Source organism: Rhipicephalus sanguineus, chromosome 3 (genome assembly GCF_013339695.2).
Source record: "Rhipicephalus sanguineus isolate Rsan-2018 chromosome 3, BIME_Rsan_1.4, whole genome shotgun sequence".
Classification (NCBI taxonomy): domain Eukaryota; kingdom Metazoa; phylum Arthropoda; class Arachnida; order Ixodida; family Ixodidae; genus Rhipicephalus; species Rhipicephalus sanguineus.
This window is the reverse complement of record NC_051178.1, coordinates 16773553-16795152: the sequence shown is the minus strand read 5'-3', so window position 1 is coordinate 16795152 and position 21600 is coordinate 16773553. Positions and strand designations below refer to the sequence as shown.

The following is a 21600-nucleotide window of genomic DNA, read 5'->3' as shown; positions in this document are numbered from 1 at the left end:
TCTCGATATGCCATGCTTCAATCATCAGGCGCGTTTCTTCATTTATATGCCGGTGCAACACTACGCATTCATCGAATTCAGGCGTACACTTACAATCTCGACAATGTAAAGATAGATTAGGTGAGCCTCCGGTTAGCGATCTCTTATGTTCCTTGTATAGCATCGTGACGTTTTCAGTTAATCTATCAAATGACAAGGACTTCATGAACATTGCACCTCAGTCAACAACAAGAAGCTATCACAAGTTAAACTTAACGCCTTACTATGCTCGAACTAACATGTTCAGGTTCGGTTTTTCCCCCGTTCGATGGAAGACTGGAATTCGTCACGCCCATCGCCCAATTTTGTAGCCGACATCCATGTCATGCGTCTGTAATATGCCCTCATCTATTTGCTGTTGGTGTGAGCTCTTGAGTAGCATTGTTTCTTTATTCTATTTTCATTCATGTTCATCACATGTTTGTGCACTTTTGACCTTGTATAATCACACATCTGTATTATTTTGCTTGTTTACATAATTTTCATTCTTGTTTGTTAAAATTCCGCGTATCTTTGTACACCCACTCCTGGCATAGCGCACTTAGCGCTGCAGTATGTGTAAATAGATAAAAAATAAAATAAAATAACCTCTGGTTGATACAGACGGGCCGCTGCATTGTATCCGTGCTTCATTATTGCAGCATTCCTCTTTGCTTTTGGTGCCCAGGCTTTTTCCTGTAGCTTCATGTATCTATCACTCTCATTTACCCATACCCTCAGGTACTTGTATTCGCTTACCCTCGGTATTTCTTGGCCTTGTATTGACATCGTCTGATCAGAGGGTTAATTGAATACCATCAATCCACACTTCGTTGCACTAAATCCTAATCCAAGAGCTTCACCTTCCCTTCTCCATATATCCGCCAGCCGCTGTATATCATCTCGACTGTCCGCAAATAAGACGATACCGTCCGCGTAAAATAAACCTAGAAACTTCTGGTCAATCATCACGCCGCCCTGTTTATGACAGATTAAAAGCAATGTTCCTGCCTTCTAGCGCTTTTTCCATACTCACCATGTACAGCATGAATAACAGTGGGGACAAAGGACATCCCTGTCTCAGCCCCTTGCTAATCTCAACGTTCTCTTTGCTACATATTCCTTCTCACACTATGCAAACTGTAATTTCTCGGTATACCTCCCTGAAAAGCTGTACACAGTCGTCGGCTATGCCCATTCCTTTCAATATATCCCACGACATTTCCTGATTAACGATGTCGTATGCCCCAGTGATGTCTAGAAAAGCCACGTACAAGGGCCTAATTTTATTTTAGATATTTCTATACACTGAGTGAGAACAAATAGGTTACCGTCTAATCGCCTGTCGACTCGAAATCCATTCTGAAGTTCTTCCAAAATATCGTTATGTTCTGCCCACGTTTCTATTTTCATTTTTACTGCTTGTATTGCCAACCTGTATAGTACCGATGTAATGGTTAGTGGTCTATACGATCGAATGTTATCCTTTTCTCCCTTGCCTTTACATTAAGTTCATTCTACTTTTTCGCCAACTGTCCGGTATTTGCCTGTCCTTTAAGCAGTTTTAGATGGCTGTCAACAATGCTTCTTTAGTGTTATGTCCTAGTTCGTTATTAAGGCTAACGGGAACCCCATCTAAACCCGCGGCAGTGCGCTTTGGAATTTTTTCCTTCGGCGTTTTTTCCAGTTGAAATTCTCAAGTACTAGCTGTTCCTCGGTTTCTCTCTCCGCCACATTTTTACTCACCGGGGAAATTCCCTGAACGCTCTTTTGAAATGAATCGGCTGTTACCTTTGGGATGTAACCTAGCGCCTCGTACCCTTCCAATTCCTTGATTTCTTCCTTCAGCTACAATATGTTGTTGCATTGTGATAGACTTCCTACCTAGCGCCTTTATGTGGCTCCAAAATATCCTAGGCGCGGCCTCCTTTTTTCGTGAATCTCTGTCACCCAGCGTTCACTTTCACCTTAGTTTTTTTCTCGACCAATTTCTGTACAACGGATTTTTTCTCTGAATGTATTTCCCATACTTTGTTGACTTCGTCCTGCGGCCGCTTCTCATTTTCTTGCCCTTCTGTGCTCCCGTGATGCTTCGCGTCACTTCTCGATCGCTTCCCGGATTTCCTTGTTCCACCATCTTTTTTGGCTTCCTCTTTCCTTACCAGCAAATAGTTTCCTTCTCTTTCCCTATCTCTTTCATCCTTAGATGTAACAGCTCACTATACTGGCAGTCCTTGCTTGGTATTTTGTCTACTTCTTTCTCGACTCGTGCGGCTATATTTATTATTTGTTTGTCATTTAAATACGAGCTGCCAGACTTTGCTTCCATGCTCTTATTTCCAGTTTCATATTCCATTTTAATGTTATTCGTTTATGATCACTGCCCAAGCTTTTAATCCCTTCCTCGTCTATTCTCATTTCTCTCAGTTTGTGGTAAATTCCTTCAGTCATGAGACAATAATTAATACTTGATTGCTTGTTTCCGGCTTGTCACGGGATCTGGCCGTCACATTTAGGACCCGTGTTAACTATCTCCACACTATGTTGCTCGCAGAGATCTATTAATAACTTCCCATTGGTGTCTGAATATCCGTTCAAGGTCATGTATGTGGACATTCATGTCCCCTATAAGGATGATTTCGGCCTCATTACCAAATTCCTTAGTATCCGCACTCATGCAATCCACTATCTCCATATCTGCTGCACTCGTCTCGTGGTTCTTCCCTTCGTGTTCGTCTTTTTCGCGCAAAATGCAATCTCTTATCGCCTTTCACCCTCTCCGTGATTGCCTCTGCGCATCAGACTACATTTGAGTCACCGGCGATAATGACCTGCTCAGACATTCCTTCTGAAACCTGCACCTGGCTGCTGAATAGGTGACTAGCGTGAGTCGCGGCTGCTGCTTTGTCCCCTCCCAACCTGAAAACTACTTCCCGGAAGCTGGGCCCTGTGTTCACTGCCACAGGGCCCAGCTAGAACACGACTACCAGCACCATCTGTCATTGTTATCTAGACATAGAGCCATAAATAGCCACTTCCAAGATGAACGCCGCCACATTCTGCGACAGCGCTCGTAAGAGCTTAATTGACGCTTATTTTTCTGCAATGTGACTACTTCTGAGACGCAAGTGCGCGGTTTTTTTATGTTCATAAAGACATAAGAAACATGTAGAAACCGTCCAATCTATTAGAGCTACGATACTGCGCTAGAAAATTAGGAGAGATTGAGCACGTACACAATTGCGTACAACGTGCCGCTATGCACAAGCCGAAAAATAGCATTTCTCGTAGTTCAGTCTTTTACTGATAAAACTTTTGGTGTTTTCGTGTTTCAGACTTTACAAATCATGCCAAACACCGAAGAAGGCTTGATGATGGCTCGGCAGAAAGACTGTTGCCCAGAACTGCCAATGGGAGCACATCGGATATTGGTTTTTCTGACGACGAGGAGGAAGAAAGGCATCCAAATCAACCTGTCATTGGTGAAACATGGTCTAAGCTAAAACTGATATTCATTAAAAATAACTCCATTCTAATTGACTCTGTAACCTGTATTAGCACTGAAGAATGTCAGACTATATGATTCGCCCGACTCTTGGCCGATCCCCCTGAGTGGTTAGGTGCCAATAATCCCAGGCGCGTCATCATCATCTTCATTGGCGGGACGACCGCGAACGTGATTCTGTCGCGTTGCTCTGGGCAGTCATAGAACAATGTGAGTTTCGCAGGCGGTCGTCACAGATGGTGATACTCGTGCGTCCGGAGCAGTGCAGGGTCATCCACCTCCGCTGGAGCATGATCACCAACCTGAAATCTTCGGCCGACAAACGAGGAGATCACTTCTTTGTGCAACTTGAGAATTTGTGACACCCGACAGCACATTTCATTCCACTGGTCGTGATGCCAGTGCTGCCAGAGAACGCTGTGAGTACACTTCACTGTAAGTTGTGACTGAAGGGGTACTGTGGTTATTGCTTCATTTATAGATCGTTTGCTGACAATTGTGTTGTCTATCGGAGAATTAGGAGCGAAGAAAATCCTACCATGCTATAATTACATCTAGAATGTGTTAATAATTGGTGTTCCACGTGGAAGATGAATTTGAACCCGAAAAAGTATGTTGACATCTGTTTTACAGAAAAATAAAGCCCTTTAACTGTTTATGAAGACCGATCACCAGCAAAACTTGGGAAGCATTCCGACACCGAGGCGTCGCGCGTGCGTTGGGCTTTACTTGCCCGATCCTCGTCGGTGCAATTGGGTCGACGCCAAGGGGGGCGGGGGGGGAGGGGTTGCTACCCCCTCCCCTTGGAAATTTTGAATTCTGCATGTGTACTTACCGTATACATACACACATACAAACGCACATACGAACATACATGAAGTATATTTGAATCCCTCCTCCCCCCGGAAAAATATACTCGGTGGCGACGCGCACACTCGCAGGGTTGCGAGGTCGAAAACACAAAAAATAGCCAAAAATTAGAAAAAACTAGCAAAAAAGTACCAAACTTTATGTGACATGAACGCGAGGAGCAAGCGGCTGCAAAGGAGGTTGGCTTGTGGACGCTAGGCGTGCTCCCTCCTACTTTCTTTCCTGCATGAATGCGAGTGCCAAAATAAGTTTTGAGAGTCGGAAGCACGCATTCGCCGCCTTGCTCGACACCACATTCTCGAACGTCAGCGGCTGCAATATCACAGAACTGGCGCTAAATAGCCCAACCTGGCAACCCTGCACACTCGTGCTTCTGGGCACGCCAACGTTCCTCGTACAGCTACGGTCCCTAGAATAGTATATTCCAGGGACCGCAGTACTGCTCCTTTTAGGAACGTGAGACAGGCGTTCCACCCATGGAGGGTAGAAAGAGCAACTGAACACGACGTTAGCACGATCTCTCACGTCACCATAAAGCAGACAAATGCCATTTGTTGACAAGACGTGTTGGAGAAAGACTATGACATCTTATTAAAGGCGGCTCCGCTAATTGCAACGCGCGTACCAGCACGGCGCGCTCATGTGGCTGCCAGTGAGAGACAGGCCGTGCAATGAAGCTAATATTCAGCCGCTTTGATGCGTACATGCACGCTGGAAACGAAAGTACGTGTATTACTTAGCCCTGACTGAATGTTGTTCATCGTCTGAGTAATGTACCGGCTGCAGAGAGTTTCAACATTGGTTCTATTTCACTGTTTTCATTCTGTTATGTTCTTTTTTTCTTTCCTTTCAAATTGGAGCATGTAGTTTACTAATCCTTTATTTTTGTGCCCCTTATTTTTCCGTCTTAGCACCGTTAACACATTATATTTTGTAACACATCGTTATTTTTCGTCGTTAATTTTAGAGTCTGCGCCTACGGGAAGTGTGTGAATCGCGCTTGCTTATATAATGTGATACCATTCAGTAATTCTGAAGTTGTAATTTTTCTTTCCTGCTGTGGCCTCCACATCATGGGTCTAACGCGCGGTTTGGTATTCGTGTTCCCTAAAACAAACTCTACACCTCCCTTTTTCCATCATTATAAAATAAACGGAAATGTAATCAATCAGCATAAGATTTCCTCTCGTGCATGATGCAAGTAAATGTCGGTTGCCATAGCCAAAAGGCTACTGAAAATTTTATACAATTTTTTTATAAAAGCCTTTGCATAAGTGATGTGACACACCCTTGTGCTTCTTTTTTTAAAAACGCAGGGAAATCATTATTATTATCGTTTTTTATTACCAGCGCAAAAAATACGGAACATTTAAGAAGGACACACACACACACAGAGCTGCATGAACCAACTCGCCCAAGCAGCACTTTTAGCAAAGAAATCGCAAGAATTCGGACTTACAAACTTACCTTGTTTAACGGGCATATGAAATACAGTTCAAAGTATTGCCTGAATGCTGTACTCATGGACTCTCTATATTCACGGCATCTTTATATTGTCCGCAGTTATGACGAAACATGCCAAACACAAGCTGGTACATATGAAAACATAAACGGTAAACTTAAACTACAAGCAATACTCGTTTAATATACGATGATAGAAGCGAGAATAGTTGTCGGCCGTCGAGTAACCTGATCGTCGGCGAAACGCGTCGTCTTTGTGCAACAGGGACCGAACCTTCTAGCGTTATCGCTAGTGCTCGCTTAATCTCACTAATAAACTTGACTACAGGCGTCCTTTGCATAATTTTAACATAACAATCTGAAACAATCGCGGAGCTTCCCATACATTGTGGTGCGGCCTGGAGGTTGGCTGCGCGAAACTGCGCGGAACGGCGCTAACAGTTTTTTTTTTTTTTTTGTGATACACCATCAAATGAAAGTAAAGAAATAAGGGCGCGCGGCCATATGTTCAGAGAAAAAGACAGTTTCGCCGCAAGAGCGAGGCAATGAATGTGAGAGCATTCATTGCCTCGCCCTTCGAAAGTACTAACAGGAACGAAGACAAGGCGGCGGAGCGGAGGGCTCGAAAGGCAGCAGCAGGCGGGCTCGCCGCCAAGAGCCTGCGGTGAAAGCTCGCGAGGCCGCACAGAGACAGCGTCCTGCGGACCCCGAGATACAAGCCGGCGAAGCCGAAGCAGCGTGGAAGCGGCGGCAAGGAAACCTCGAAGAGGTACGGGCGCGGGATGCAGCGGCCAAGCGTCGAAAGCGGTCGCTATGTGAAGTTGGTGGTGCCGACGCGCGCTGCAAGACGATTTCCTCGACCACAAGTTCGGCCACAGCTGCAAGATCTGCGACCGCTTGTGGTTCGAGAACAAACTAATCACAATCACTACTATAACAACGTGTGACGTCTTTATACGACAGTAGAAGAATTGTACGGAGCATTCACGGTTTACCGATTATCTCCGAGCCAGCTCCTCAATCGTCATTCACTTCGTGGATATGGCGTGATTTTTTAGTGCGTGTCTCAAGGGCAGTTTTCAAACTGAAAGAAAATCTAACAGCGTTGGGGCCAACGACCTACTATAAAGCTATAGTGTACCTCGATACGCGCGCCCCTACTTCGGGTGTAGCCATTCTTTGAAGGCGCTCGTGCCGCCGGGCCAACATTTTCTTGCCAGCGTCCCGCGTCTTTCAGCAGGTGCCCTCGTTGAGCGTTGAGATGCTGCGACCCTCCATGGCTATGGCAGCTGCGGAGGCTCGCAGCCGCGCAGTATCATATAATTGCTATCGCAATAATACAGCTGCGTCGACATCTTCAGCTGCAAACTTTTGCTGCGCAAGCGTGCTCTGAGAGAAACACCATGCAGGGACTACCCCCGTCACCATTAACATCGTGGTGCATTCATCAACGAATATATCGAAAAACGAGAGTGAACTTTTTAAATGCTACCGATTGGGGATTCTCATCATTTACGCAACTACATGATTTGTTCGGCCGACTGATTAAAGCGTCCTCTTCCTTGTTGCGCTCTAGAATCTTCGAAAGGTTAAGTAGTCGAACTTTGCACTTTCGTAAACTAAACGCATAAACATGAGAACGCAGCTTCGAAAAGAGCTATTTCAAGCTTCGACACTCACCTTGGGCAGCATGCTCTCATGCAGATTGCTGGGGTCAAAGTAGTTCCGCAGCTTCCACGTCCAAGGTCCCTGCGCTTTGACGTGCACGGAGAGGTAGTTCTCGTGTGGGGCCGACGTAAGAGTCAGAGAATGGTACTCGGTGGCACGGAAGCCCGTGCAGCTGAGACGCACCCATTGTCCAGAGAGGTATTTGAAGTTCGGCGGCCGCGTGAACTTAACACGCGTGACGTCTGTGAAAAGAAAGAGCAACGCAGCCATGAGCTTTCGTAGCGCGACAGCGACGACAAGCACCATCGATACGCACTGCATCGCACGCATTTTAAAACGCTGTGCATACTACAGCGACTGGTGATGCTTCACTTGAAGGGGTACTGACAAATTTCGCGGCCGAGATAGCCTGCTGGATCGATTCCCGTGTACGTGCGTGTACCATCCGCAAAATATCGACAGCGAATAAAGCTTGGAAGGTATTTTATATGAATTTTGAATTTCGCGAGCGCGATCCAGCATTATAGGCCGCACCTGGTGCATTGACACCCTCGGAGGTGACCCGAGGTGACCCCCCTACTTGCCCTACGTAACCGTTGCAGCCGGTGCAAGTTATGACGGCGTCGTAGCCGCCATTTCTGCTTTGACGCGCTCGCCCGCTCGCCGCTGCGCTGTTGGTGTCTGCTCGGCGGCTGCTCGTGAGTGTGTGGCCGCGGCGCACGCGTTGAAAGTTTTGTGTTTGGCGACACTACCGCTTTCCCGTTTCCTGCTCCCAAGGACTTCTTGATTTCCCTGTGCTGCCTGGGCACGAATGTGTCGGGTCTTACCATTGTACATTGCCGACGCGAGGTTCATCGTGGTCGTCGTCGCCTGTATCTCTGCCGCTTCCCGACGAATCGCTGCACGCCAGCGGGTCAAACCGGAAGTAATTCGCCACGTCGAAAATTGCTTCCATTCCAGCCGCAAGAAAATCGTCGCCATGAGACGACGATGAGCCCGACGACGACAGACTGCGCGGAAATGCGTCACTGTTCTGTGTGCTCACGTGACCGAGCGTTTCCCTCGCTAGGTAGTGATAGTTGCACCCGGCGGGTTGTCGTTTTTGGAACTCCGTCAAACCTAAACTGAGGCTGTGTCGGTAATGAGGAGCTTGTAATTAATTATCTGTCACGCGCTGCAGCAAACGATGTGCCTTGTTATGACTAACAGGCCCCCAGCAACACGTTGCAGAAAAAAAAAAACGCGGGCCGAAAATTTTTGTGTCAGGACTCCTTTAAAGGACCACTGACAGGGAAGACTGTGTTTGAGGCCTTTATGCTTTAATTAGTAGCGTCTTGCTTGATATTCCCGAAATTGAATCGTCAATGCAATAATGGCCTGTTTTACTTAAACGGTTTCCTTCACCGCAAGAGGTCGTCTACAAGGTCCGCCCTGCCCAGAATGCCGTTCACTTCTGCCGATTTTTGCATTCTGCCATACTCGCTTGCTTTCACCACAACAAACACACACACGCGCACTGAATGGCACGCACGCACAAACTGAACGTCATTTTCAGGCGCAAGTGGAGCTCGCCCCAATGGAAGTGGCATGTGATGTAATCTCAGCGCCCGCACGCTCTAGTGGCCACCGATACGTATGATAGTCTCAAGCTCACTAATCGGCGCATCATGAAATAAAGCCTGCCAGACCATGCAACATGGCGGCGCATATTTTACAGCTTCTTTGCGACCGTATGGGACACAATAATTCTGGCAGCGACCGTTGAATAAACAACAGTTGCAGTTCAGTGCCCACGTTTTTCGTCTATTCTGACTCGTCCTTGTGTTCTTGAGGCACGCTGCCATCAGCTGTCATATTGAGCAACTGCATCCAATTTCAATAAAACGTCATTTGGTTCTAGTTCTTACATATTCATGAGGTTGAAATTGCAGCACAAACACTAAAGACGCCCCACGAAGAAAAGACACCACGACACAAGCATCCAATTTCTAACACAACAGTAGTTTCGCGGCAGCCAGGAAGATTTGGTCCCATTTGACGATAAGTTGTTTGGAACTGCAATAATGCAATTTTTTTGCGCATTTAGGTAGCTATCGTTCTTGACTCCAATCAGAGAATATTCTTGAAATAAAATGGCTTTTTTTAACACTCTTTTGAAACTTCAATAGTTTGCAAACAACACACGTTTCAGCAGAATCCTACGTTACAACGAGGCGTGATCAAGCCAAGAAATTTATCTGAAGAGAAAGCGCAAGCACACTCTTTAAAAAAAGGCAGCATAATTATGTAGTAACTGCTGCATTTACTAGCCCCTTGACACGTTTATTACCTTTTGCTAACATTTTCTCCTTTACAAATATATGACAGGCAGTAAATATTGTCGTTACTTTTTAGCATGTCAGGCTTAGTAGAGCTCCCTGTGTGAGGGGCGAGGTAGCTCACGAGACCCGTTGTCTTGTGGACTCTCGCACGTAGCACAGACGAGTCGATGTCTCAATGATCGCCCACGTGTACACGCGTACGCCTGCCAAGCTTCATTCGATCAGTGCAGAGTGATATGCCGGTATCCGGACAGGACGAGACGCGAACTTCGGGAAGCCTTCTAAATCCACAAAAGAGATCAAGAAAGCGTCAGTTGCCCCTCTGATGCCCTTTCACGGAAAGAAATCTGTTTCCTCGGGTGCTGAGTGCGAGTGTGCTGGTGACGGAGCTGGTAGAAGGGGCATTCCGCTTGGCTATTTCTGTGACGCCCCATATGTGTTCCTATTTATTGCTTGTCCAAAGATAATAAGTTGAGTTGTAAGTCAGCGCTGCGTGTGTGTGCTTCATTCCGTTGTCCCGTCTCAAACGTAAGTCGGAGTTTATGGTTAACTCACCTGTAAAACGTGTGCGACACCAAAGCGGGGCTATGCATATCCAATAAGGTTAGAGTGTGTGTGGCGTAGAATCATTCTGTGCGTGCTTATATTTGTGTGTACTCTCGTTCATGGCTCGTTCACGCCTCTATGTATTACACATGTGCGCCGGTGTTTCCACCTCCGGCGGCGGCGCGTAAACGGCGCGGGGTTCATCGGATCGGCGGCGGCGCGGCGCTAGGGGGGAGGGGAGTAGCTTTGAGAGTTCGTGGGGAGAAAAATTTGTCCCTTGAAGTTCGAAAAAAAAATGTCTCAACGAAAAAGCGAAGCTGTAAATGCGATAGAAATATGTCGTAATGTTGTACGAACTATGGCTAGTAGCAAACTTTTTAATCAGATATATCGTAACGCTACAAAACGCTGGAGTATTGGAATACGGCCGCTCCCAGGAGAGGCGGTTTTCGCTAAGTTTATTGTATCGGTGGTTTTCGTTAAGTTTATTGTATCGGTGGTTACAGCACGAAGTGGTGAGATCACAGCGCGTAGAAAGGTAATCGAGCCGTTTGCTGATAACTGCCGAGATAGCGCGCACGCCAGAGCTCCCGACCGCGGCCAATGGTGAATGTTCACAGTTGCCACTCGAGCCACGCAGCCCCCCTCCCCCGGCGTCCGCTCATACTCCTTCGTCCAACGAAAGACGGGCGGGGCGTTTTGTTTCTCGTTGAGGAGCAATCGACGGCAGGTCTCGCACACGGGCTGATGTAATAGCATGCGCCCTCCGTGCGAAAGAGATGGCCAGCTTGTTTCATCTCTGCGGCAGCCGCATTCCTCGCCAGCGCTCGGCAGCTTTTACTCGCGGGTAGAACATACGATGCGCGGAGCGATGTTACGAACTTGGGCTCTATACGGGACATGACGGCGACGGTTAAAACTTGCCTAAAGTGTCTATATAATTGCTATCGCAATAAAAATATATAAAAAAACCGTGGATGCGGGCCCGCTTTTTTTTTTCTGGAGAGGAGCATTGCCTTCGCTGTAAAATGTTCGTCCGTTGGGAGAACCAAATGATCCGGCACCTTTTTCATTAGTTTCGTTCTCGCCTTCACTACCCTTCTTACAGGCGATAGCTCATCGCCACTTATTTCTTTATAAAACACGCGTACAATGTTACCACTAGGCATGAAGCCTATGCATGAAGCCTATGAAGATTTCGCGCTTGTCCACTACACCCTGTTACAGTAGAACCCCGCTGTTACGTTCCTCACTGCTGCGTTTTCCCGGCTGTTACGTCGTTTTCCGCCGGTCCCGGCATAGCTCCCATAGGATACAATGTATTGGGAACCCCGCTGTTTCGTCGTAACTGTCGGACCGTTCCCGTATGATACGTCGCGAAGTGCGCTCGGAGCCGACCGAGTGACTACCAAAGAGAGCGGCAATGGTGCATTTTCACGCAGCTTGGCCTCGTTTGACCGTAATATTAGCCGCATGAGAGGCGCAAGCAACAGAATCTTTCAATTGATGCAAACAAAAGCATGGCCTTCGAGATTCAAATTGCAAAGATGGCGTCTATGACGTAACTGCTCGTGAAAGCAAGGCCTTCGAGATTGGCATTTACTATTGACAAAAGCATAGCCTCTGAGATTTGTATTGCACAAACATGGCGTGTATGACGTAATTGCTTGCGAAAGCAAGGCCTTCGAGATTGGCATTCACTTCTGCCATCGCGTTGGCGTAGACTCATCATCATCGTTATTTGTCGGAGAACGGGAGGAGTTCGAGCTGGTTGGAGCTCGCGTGGTCGTGCGTGCGGTTCGCGGTCGGACTCGCCGCGCCGATCGCGCTTGCGTGTGCTTAGTTCTTTCATGCCTACAGCTGTTGGTGTTTAAAAAATCACATACGTTGATTACATTTCTGTGGATGAGGCCGTCCTAAGCTCCGCGTTTCTATCCATCGACTAGATCGCGGCTGAGCGCGCCAATTTTCGTGCTGCTCGTAAAAATTGAAATAAAATTCTGTACCACTAAATATTTTGCCGTTTTTCCTGTTTTTCGGCTCTTACGTTTCCCGTCTCTTACGTTTATTTCCTACGGTCCCTTCAAAAACGTATCAGCGGGGTTCTACTGTATATCCGCTTGCGCAGTCGGAAACGCACAGAATGGACTGATAGCAGTTGATCGCGCACGATGGTCATGCGAGACGAGGAAGAACGGGTCGGCGACTGCATGGCAACGTAGGGTGGGAGACAATTCACAACTGATATATCTGGTATGTGAACCTATCGAGAGCATGTGCCCGAATGATGTCAGGTGAATCACCGTTCTGGTGTCACTATATAAGTGCGCCACAAAGACAAGAAACGCCAAGAGAGAATAAAGCGCTCGTTTTTTTTTAACAGCGAAGCAGTTCTAGCTTGGCGTAAAGATTGTGACCGTGCCCAAAAACCATCATCATCATGAACGGGTATGTTCCACAGAACTTGAGCAGACCCAACACGGCGGGGCCTGTAATAACCCTAATGGAGGAGAGAACGAGTTGGAGAGAGAGAAATAAAGAAAGAAACAAACAGAGAGACGGAAAGAAAGTTATAAAGAAAGAGAAAAGGAAAAATTACTCACGAGGCCGGATTCGAATCCGCCCACCCTCGATCCGACGGCCCTGGAGCGTCCTACCACTCGGCTATTCAGGCACGCTAGGAGAGCATAGCATAACCTTATACGGTAAGAGTAGCAAGGCGGTTGGAAAAGGAAGTGAGCATGTGGAGGAGATATGTGACGGTGAGGAGGAGGGAAAGGTGGAGGGGAGAAAGTAAAGCGTAGCACAGAAAGAATGAGAAAGAGAGAAATGGAGAGAAAGAACAGCAGAACGAAAATAAAGAGAGAGAGAGATAGCATCAACGAAAGAGTGAGAGAGGACAGAGAAAAAAACATAGAAATATATTAGAAATAAGCATCGCGTCGTCTAGCTACCAGATACTGCACCACTTGGCGAAGCCACGCATGCGCGGTATCTAAGCCACGCCCACGGACGGAGACATCGCCTGCAACCACCGCTCTATAGTGCATAGCCTGGCTGCGCGCGATCGTTTCCAGACTCATGGGGCGTCCGAAGAAAGTGCACAGGGCCGTACCCAGGAATTTTATTCGGGGGTGTGTGCGTGTATGACGGCTAACTTTGGCAACTAGTGGTCGCTGTGAATGAGTGAAAGTATTTTATTGCCACCCGAAAAGTTAAAGCATGAAAAAATTTCGGGGAGTGTTCTTACTCTCGAAGAGGAAGCCACGGATCGCAAAGCTAGACGTGTCGGTCGACGGAGAGTACGAGCGGCGACGGGCCCGTGCTTCGCTGTGCCAAGCTTTGCGCGACTTAGAGCAAAGTGCCCGCATTTTTTTTTGTATTTTCAGAGGCTGTTTTGGGGCCCTTTAAAAAGACAGGGCGACAAACACAACCCAAGAGAGTAGTCAAGGCACCGCAAGCGCTGCTAACAACTGAGAAATTATACAGCGGCGGAAAAGGAGGTAGACGCAAATACTTATCTGCGCATTCCCAGGCAAGAGGCGATACCTATCAATCGGGTGCACGTGGCGGTCTACGTGAGAAATAACTGTTCATTTTCTTGACTTTTCTCTTGTGTTCGCATTGGCACGTCCTGCCTTTTTAACATCAATACCTAACAACTACCTCTGCTATCTGCTGTTTGTTTGTTTTTTTCTCCGTGGTTGAAGCATATTCCGTCCCTCTCATTTTTGTCGAGAGTTGTGAAAGCTTCGTGACATGAAAATGACGTTTCAGAAGAAAACCGGAAACAGAGAGCGCGCTGTTTGCCGAGCTCCGGTCAATCAGCGGCGGCTGAAATGCGCAGTCCCTTACATAGGTACATCAAGAAGAGCTTCCCCGGTGCAGTGATGTATTTTATGTCCCGATTGCCCGTTCGGTTTAAAAGAAAAGACTAACGACTCCGCGCAGCAATTATTGGGCGGCGGTGGCGTGATATCTCTCGGGACTTCGGCGGCGGCGCCAGCGGCGTGAGCAAAAACAGGCGGATGCGCGGCGGCGCACATCTCTACTATGTATACACTGTTATGTGAGGATGCCATTGTGGGGTGTATTTTCCAGGGAAATCACATGAAGAGACAATATCACGCAGTCTCGCTTTTTCAAGCTTGTATTGGATGACCTGTGAAGCTGGTAATGGTGGTGTTCCTAAAGACCCCATATATGGGCACTCTCGGCAGGTTTTTGCCGTGTTGTCGCTGTTATATATATATATATATATATATATATATATATATATATATATATATATATATATATATATATATATATATATATATATATTTTAATATATATATATATATATGTGTGTGTGTGTTTGTGTGTGTGTGTGAAGGGAGAGAGAGAAAACCCACAAACAAAAATGAATATTAATTCACTTGAAATAAAATCCGAAGCGCGTGACCGGGGATTCGAACATAAGGCACCTCGCTACAAAGGGCGCCGCGTTAAACGGCTCTGACACGCAGCATACGTCCTCCACCAAGCTAACGGCGAGCTATTTATATACACCATTTACCGCTGTCGGTACACTGCGCTCGGAGGTACTCTGCGTAGCGCGTTCCTAATCGCTTCGAGATGGCGTGAAGAGCGCCCTTTAAACGTCGTCGCCCCGCTCGTTTTTCGCCAGAGTTGGGATGCGCGCCCGCCTCCTACCTGTACCACCTGTCCTTTGCCCTACAGGGCGTGGTCGCCTGTGTGCTCGCGCGCTCATCTCGTGAGGAGGCGGTTTGTACGTCTTGTTCTTTCAGCGCAAAGTTTGCGTTGAAGTTAGAGAGCGCACGAAGGTCACTTCGCTCTCTGTAGGGGCCGCGTATGTGGAAGGAGTGAGCTGCTAGCTAAAAGAGTCAAAGTGGAGGCTAGTTGGTTGTGCACTCGCCGCGCGCTGCTGAAACGCAAAGAAATGACAGCTTTGGCAGTTGTTATTTCGAACTCGTTGTGTGTGTGTGTTGTTTTCGTGCGTCCTCTGCGCTTGAGCAGCGCGCTGCAAGTTTCGATCGCTTGCCGTTCTTCGTGTGATATTCCAGATTGTTGCTATCGCATTCATTGCTCCACCCTTGCAACGAAATTGTGACTTTTTATTTTATTTTTTTGTAGCGTTAGCTACACTTGCCTAGACGGAGCCGGTTTCGCGTGGGTCATCATGAGCCGTGCTGCGCATGCGCGAGGATGAGTGCGGAACCGGCGTCTCACGCGCTCTCCACCACCGCCGCGCGTGGCTCGCCACTGCTGGTGGCGGAGAGCGGGAGTACTGGCGTCGTAGGCGGGCAGACAGACTGGCGCCAGCGCGCGCGACTCGCCGCTGCTGCTCTGCGCATTCAAGAGGGGTGACGTCGTAGCCATGGCGCGCGCAGCTATTCGCCTTCGCTGTGCAGTCGCCGTCTGACAATGCGCTGGTGCGGCTTGATAGCGCCTCTGACTGGCGTTTGCAGGTGGGTAACGCCATGGAGAAGGAGAGCGCAAATGCTGCTCAACGGCGCAGAAGTGCCGAGAAGTTTATATCATCGGATCCCAAAGTAGCTGCCTAGCAATTAGCGGTTCAGCGTACGAAGAGTGAACAGAGGAAGACTAAACGTGCTGCGGAGACACTGGAGGAAAGGGAGGAACGCCTAGCAAAGCGGCGTCGCCAGGATGCTGAGCGACGTGCCCGACCACCTCTGCAGCAGCAAGAACAAGACGCCGTCGATGACGTCAAGGCTCGCCAATCGACTGCCTATACTGTGAAACTTAGCGAAAGCGCCAGTGCGACTCGGTCCTTCGAGAAGGATCTCGTAAACAATCCGTTTGGATACGTGGCACATGAAAGACTTGACGCCGCTGAGTAGCACCATGCGTCAAACGTTGAGTTTAGTGGCGGCGCCTGAGTGGGGTGAAACCGTGGCGCGGGTTTGTACAACGTGCAAGAACTTTCTCGTTAAGCAGAACGTTCCGCTCTTTAGCGTTACCTATGGGTATCGTTACCCGGCCATGCCGCTAGGTCTACCGGATCTGAACGATGTGGCCGAATGTGTGTCATGGGAGCCGCAGTAAGCATGACAATCAAGCTAATCCTAGAAAATCTGGAAAGCTCAGAATAATCAGCTGAACCTTTGCTATCGCTACGTATATCCTGGCATAGCCGAGCTAAGCGACTGCATTTTTTTACTCTTACTGCACGCCAATATGCTGGCCCATGCAGGAGGGTCACTACAACGAGGAACTAATGACAAGATAAAGGAAATGCAAGAAAAAACTAAATATAAACATGGCATGAAAATGATGTAACCTATAGCCATGTTGCAGAAAACGAAATGCTTCCTTATCACAATAGAAGAAAATGACACTTTGGTGAAAAACTCTGTGCATATAACCGTAACAGTAGGGCGCTAAAACGTAACGACAAATTCTTGTCTGTGCACTCTAAATACCACACACTCTTATTCTCGCTGGCAAAATATATTCAAGTATAAACCAACGAGCCCGACTTTCAGCAATAACTGTGACGCCTGCCTTGTAGGATTGCGTCACATTCCTTTTTCCTTTTAAGAGCGAAGCTGGTTAGCAAGTCGTTCCTTCTCCGGCTAACCAAAAAATCATCGCCATCATAAGAGGGTATGTGCCACAGAAATTGGGTGAATCTCACCACTCAACACATTATCATGATAAACGGGTATGTGCCAGATAAATTAAGTAAATCTTACTACTCACCACTGGTCCACTAAAAATGAAGAAGGCAACAGATAGCCCAATAAATGGCTGCGGAGCAATGGCGGCAAGCCGAAGACCCCGAGAACGTACGAGGAGAGAATACTAGGGAACGGGAAAGGCAACGGCGCCTGCGAGAAGAACCCGAAGCGATGGAAGGCCTACGCAAACGACGACGTGCCCGTAGATCTATGAGAGGTGCGAACGCTTGGTTTCAGCGCGAGCTTCTGTACGTGCAGTTTGTACGTCCGTGTCGCGTCTGCGGCTGTCTGTGGTTTACCTCGAACTGCTCTGCGCTGAGAATCAACGTAGAAACAACCTAGCATCACCTAGCTAAAGCCTAGCAACGACCTAGATGCAGCCAGATAAGTCTTCAGAATCGTCCAGTTTCGCTGTTTCAAGCCTTGCGTGGCTTAGTGCAAGCTTCGCCAATTTTTTCTCAAGTTCAACACCAGAAACTCAGATACCAATGGAAACGATTATTTTGCCTTATATTTGAGGTTTATAAATGAGTGCTTTAACCTTACCAGTGTTTGTTGACCACAGTACTTAATACTTTAGAGTAGGTTCTCAAAGGGGTGTCTTTCACTCCAATGAAGCTTTAGAGCGTGCTTCTTAAAGCGCTCCTTCATGGATTTCGGTCACCATTACAAGAAGAAAATATGACATAGAGGTGATTAAGGGGCAGTAACTAGGCTGATCTCTCAAGCAGCAGTCGAAGTTGGAGGTAAAGCGCCAATTCAAGGAGTAAGCATTACACTAGCAAAATACGAAAGACTTAGAAGGAAACGGCAACACATGAAACCAGCTCAATATATCAAATACAATTTTCAGAGCTAACCAAGCTTATCACGAAAAAGAAAGTCAGTGACATAAGGCACTACAACGTCTTAAATATAGAGGCTGAAGTAAGAAAAGGCACGCTAAAGGGGTACTGTTTTTTTGCAAGGACTATAAGCACGCTCTAAGCGACAAGCAGAGAAATATGATCGCCGGCAAGTACACGGTGGCCGAAAAAATTCTGCTCTGAACTATATAGTTTGCAGATAAGTCATCGGTCATTCCGAGAAAGCGATTTTGCTCGCATTTGTAAGTTATTCTTTCACAATGCCAAAAACTTCATGCTTGCTGCGCAAAGACGCTTGATAAGCATGAGAACGCGCGAAAAGAAAAATGCGGGTCGCGACGCCACCTTGAAATTCCCGCACCAAACGCCGTGACGTCATAGATTTTGACGGCGCCTACTAGGTTCCACATAGATCGTAATCGGTAAAAATGAAGTACATTGCCGTCTGAGGTAGGCATATAGACCTCGCATGCCAAGTTTCGGGAAATTTGGTAGAGCAAATGTCGCAAAACACGAAACATGCCCGTTGATATTCGCACAGAGATTACAGCGCGAAATTTAAAAACGAAACGCTGAGCTTGGTTTTCTGCTTTTTAATAAACGTATGATGGTGGAATTGACGACATTAGAGTTCTCAGTGTACAATTTATAAATCTAAGTTGATTCGTTGTTTCACATTAGTGTGCCTTTAAGAATTATACCACTCCAAGAATATGCAGTCGACCCTCTGATCTATCAGTTCTTCTAGAAGCAACGATAGACGAGGCACTTGAAGCGTTTGCGTCGCTCGTTGTTCGGCAATAAACGTGACCATGGAAGCGCATAGCTCCTGTTGCATATCGAGCGCGACTATAACATCATCCGCCATCGCGTGCTTCGTTAGCACTACGCTGCATACTGGCCGATATATAGTTCTCCATCAAGGAGGACGAGCTCGAGGAACTTGGCACGCGGCAGGAAAAGCAAGAGCTGCGTATGCATGCGACGTAAGCATTGCTCCCTGCCGGTGTCCCCGAAAGAATTGTTTCTTTCTGCGCATCTGTGCTTCGTGAAACATCTTTATCGCTGTGCAGACACGCTTCGCCCGACATACCGATATTATCGGCCATTATTAAAATAGCGAGGGGAGCTGCGCATTGTGCGACGCGAATTTAGCCGAAGCGCGACATTTCTGCAACAGTTGGGGCCTGCTACGCAGCCAAGGAAATTGCGCCGACGCGAAGAGTTCCGCCAACAAAAGGCGGAACTCTCCCTTCGGGCGCCGACGAAGAGAGAGTCGGAAACGGATCGCCTTGGCGGTAGCTGCCTCGCACAACCTTCACGCTTTTCTGGAAAGGCGGTGAGGCACAACGGGCCCGCACTCCACGCAAGCCCTGTCTTTCCTCGGCCTCATGCTTTAATTAAGTTCCTCTACTTTCCTACCCTCTTCGCGGTCATCTCAGCAAATCTCCGCCGTGTTCTGCGTCCACTCTTTCATATCTTGCTGCTCCCATCTTTCTCTCGGTTACAATCGTGACGCGAAATAAGCAGAGGCGTGCTTTAATATATGCGCTATGAAATCACCTTGTAGTGAAAAACATCCCATTCGACAACTGCATCAATGCCCTAAATTAATACTGGTTATATTAAAACCTACTTGCTTAGCAACCATGGAATCTTGCTCTAGGTAATCGTTCATTTTCCCTAATGTCGGTGTCTCGAAGGCGTACTGCTGAACATTGAAAATGAATTTATTCTTGGCGGGAACCCACTGTTTTGCACAGTGTACCGCGTGCAATGTGCGCTGGCGGGTGCTACGTCAAATATTTATTGGTTTCTCTATATTAAATTAAGAATGAGGTGGAAAAGTCGTGAGGTGTGATGACAGCATGCTGTGTGTCTTCCCTTTTCTCCCACTTGCTACCCTATCTGCGAAAGTAGGGAAACTATTGACTGCTGGCCCGAACGTCGCGGGATCTAATACCGGCCGCAGAGGAGGCAAAATGCTAGAAGTCCGTTTGTGATATTTAGGTACATGTTAAAGAACTCCAGGTGGTCCAAAGTTCTGGAGTCTTCCAGTACGGCGTCTGTCATAAGGATATCGTGGTTTTGGGACATAACACCCCAGAAATTATTGTTAGTAATAGTGAAACTCTTTGCTAAAACTTGTTTTGTCGCGATGTTTTTCTGCACCAGACCGTTCTTTACGTTTGCACTTTAAAAGAGCCGCACCAAAATGCACTAAAAGGTATTTACTGCCGCAGAGAATAATTGCGGCAGATGATACTTGGGGACACATCCATCATTATCACAGAGTACCTGATTGAACTGTTCGCCTTGTGAGGAACAACGGTGGGGGATTTCTTTAAGTGTAAATGTCTGGGCTAAGCTAGATCGGTTGACTCGTTACAGCTGCAGCAACTAAAAGTTTCATGAAATTATGAAATTCATCGGAACATTTATATGCATTGGAAGTAACTGTTTAACCAGGTGCTCCTATTCCTAACGAAGTATGATGGTTGTGGGGGCTGCATCTGTCGAAGTCAGGATGAACCCCACATACTTTGTTCAAATGTTTCTGTAGAGTGTATGCGAGGACAAGTCACAGTACGCACGGAAGCACATTTCTGTAAACGGTCCGGCCAGGTAGCATATTGCAGTTGCACCAATAACTCGGCATGACGAAAGTGTGCATTGAGCGGCGAAACAACGGGACCTCCACTGCTCCTCTGTCAGTTCAAAACGCGAGCAATGTAATCGCGTCGTTGACTTATACAAGCAAATAACTCTAGAAGTACATCTCACTTCATGCACGATACTCCATTAAAGATCGTGTTGTTAGTGTAGACTACATTCTAAATCCCTGTTTTGTGTATCAGCCGCAACGACTGCTTAACCATGCTACACGTAATCGTTTACCATCAACGTTGTTAGCAAAGGAGAAAGAAAAGGGCATACGTCATCTTGCCGCTGTTGTGAGCTAGGCAGCCAAGTTTTCCCTTAAAGTGCAATGCAAAGCCTCTGTGTATTGTAATTTGTCTGTTTTATCGCAGCGTTATCAACCCTCTACAAAGAACGCAGTGAACGTGAATACGATGTTCGGATGTGATTAAAACGTGCTGTTACAATTCTTCGCGAGTGTTTACCTGATGGCAGAAGCTCAGTATCCAAAATGTCCAGTTCCATGTATTTTGTCTGTAGGCTCACAACCTTGTCCAAAGTGAAAACGATGGCTGGACCAATGAAGAACATCCAAAAGCGAGGTGACTGCACGAAAGTTCAACATGTTGTCAAACATTGCCAAACAACAAGGCGGTAACGACCAGGTGCATTACAACAGGCACTTTGATAAAGCTGTAACAAAAGGTTATTTTCATGGACATCCATAGCACAAGCTAAACATTAATTACGCACTGTACTGAGCGCAGCGAGTAATTTAGACCTAGTGCATATTGTTCCCAGTATACTGTAGTAGTCAGTACTAATTTTTTCGTTAATGACGTTTAGTTCATTAGTCCCAATTGTGTCTAATCTCGACAAGAGCTCACCTAATCATTAAAGGCGTCTGTAGGCAGGCCCAAATTACATTAACTGCGTTATTTTCAAGAACAAATTATTTACGTGCTTGTTGGACCTCTAAGCCTTCCAACTGCGGCGCGGTT

General features: G+C 47.1%; 1 protein-coding gene across 1 annotated transcript in view; it reads right to left on the bottom strand.

The window, feature by feature from the left end:
* LOC119386466 (dual oxidase) overlaps window positions 1-21600 on the bottom strand; it is a 348909-nt gene that overhangs the window by 27896 nt on the left and 299413 nt on the right. The window contains exons 26-27 of the mRNA XM_037653749.2: window positions 21085-21205; window positions 7535-7764 (exon numbers count right to left, since the gene is read on the bottom strand). Coding sequence (XP_037509677.1) covers window positions 7535-7764; window positions 21085-21205 — 351 coding nt within the window. The remainder of the gene's footprint in view (window positions 1-7534; window positions 7765-21084; window positions 21206-21600) is intronic.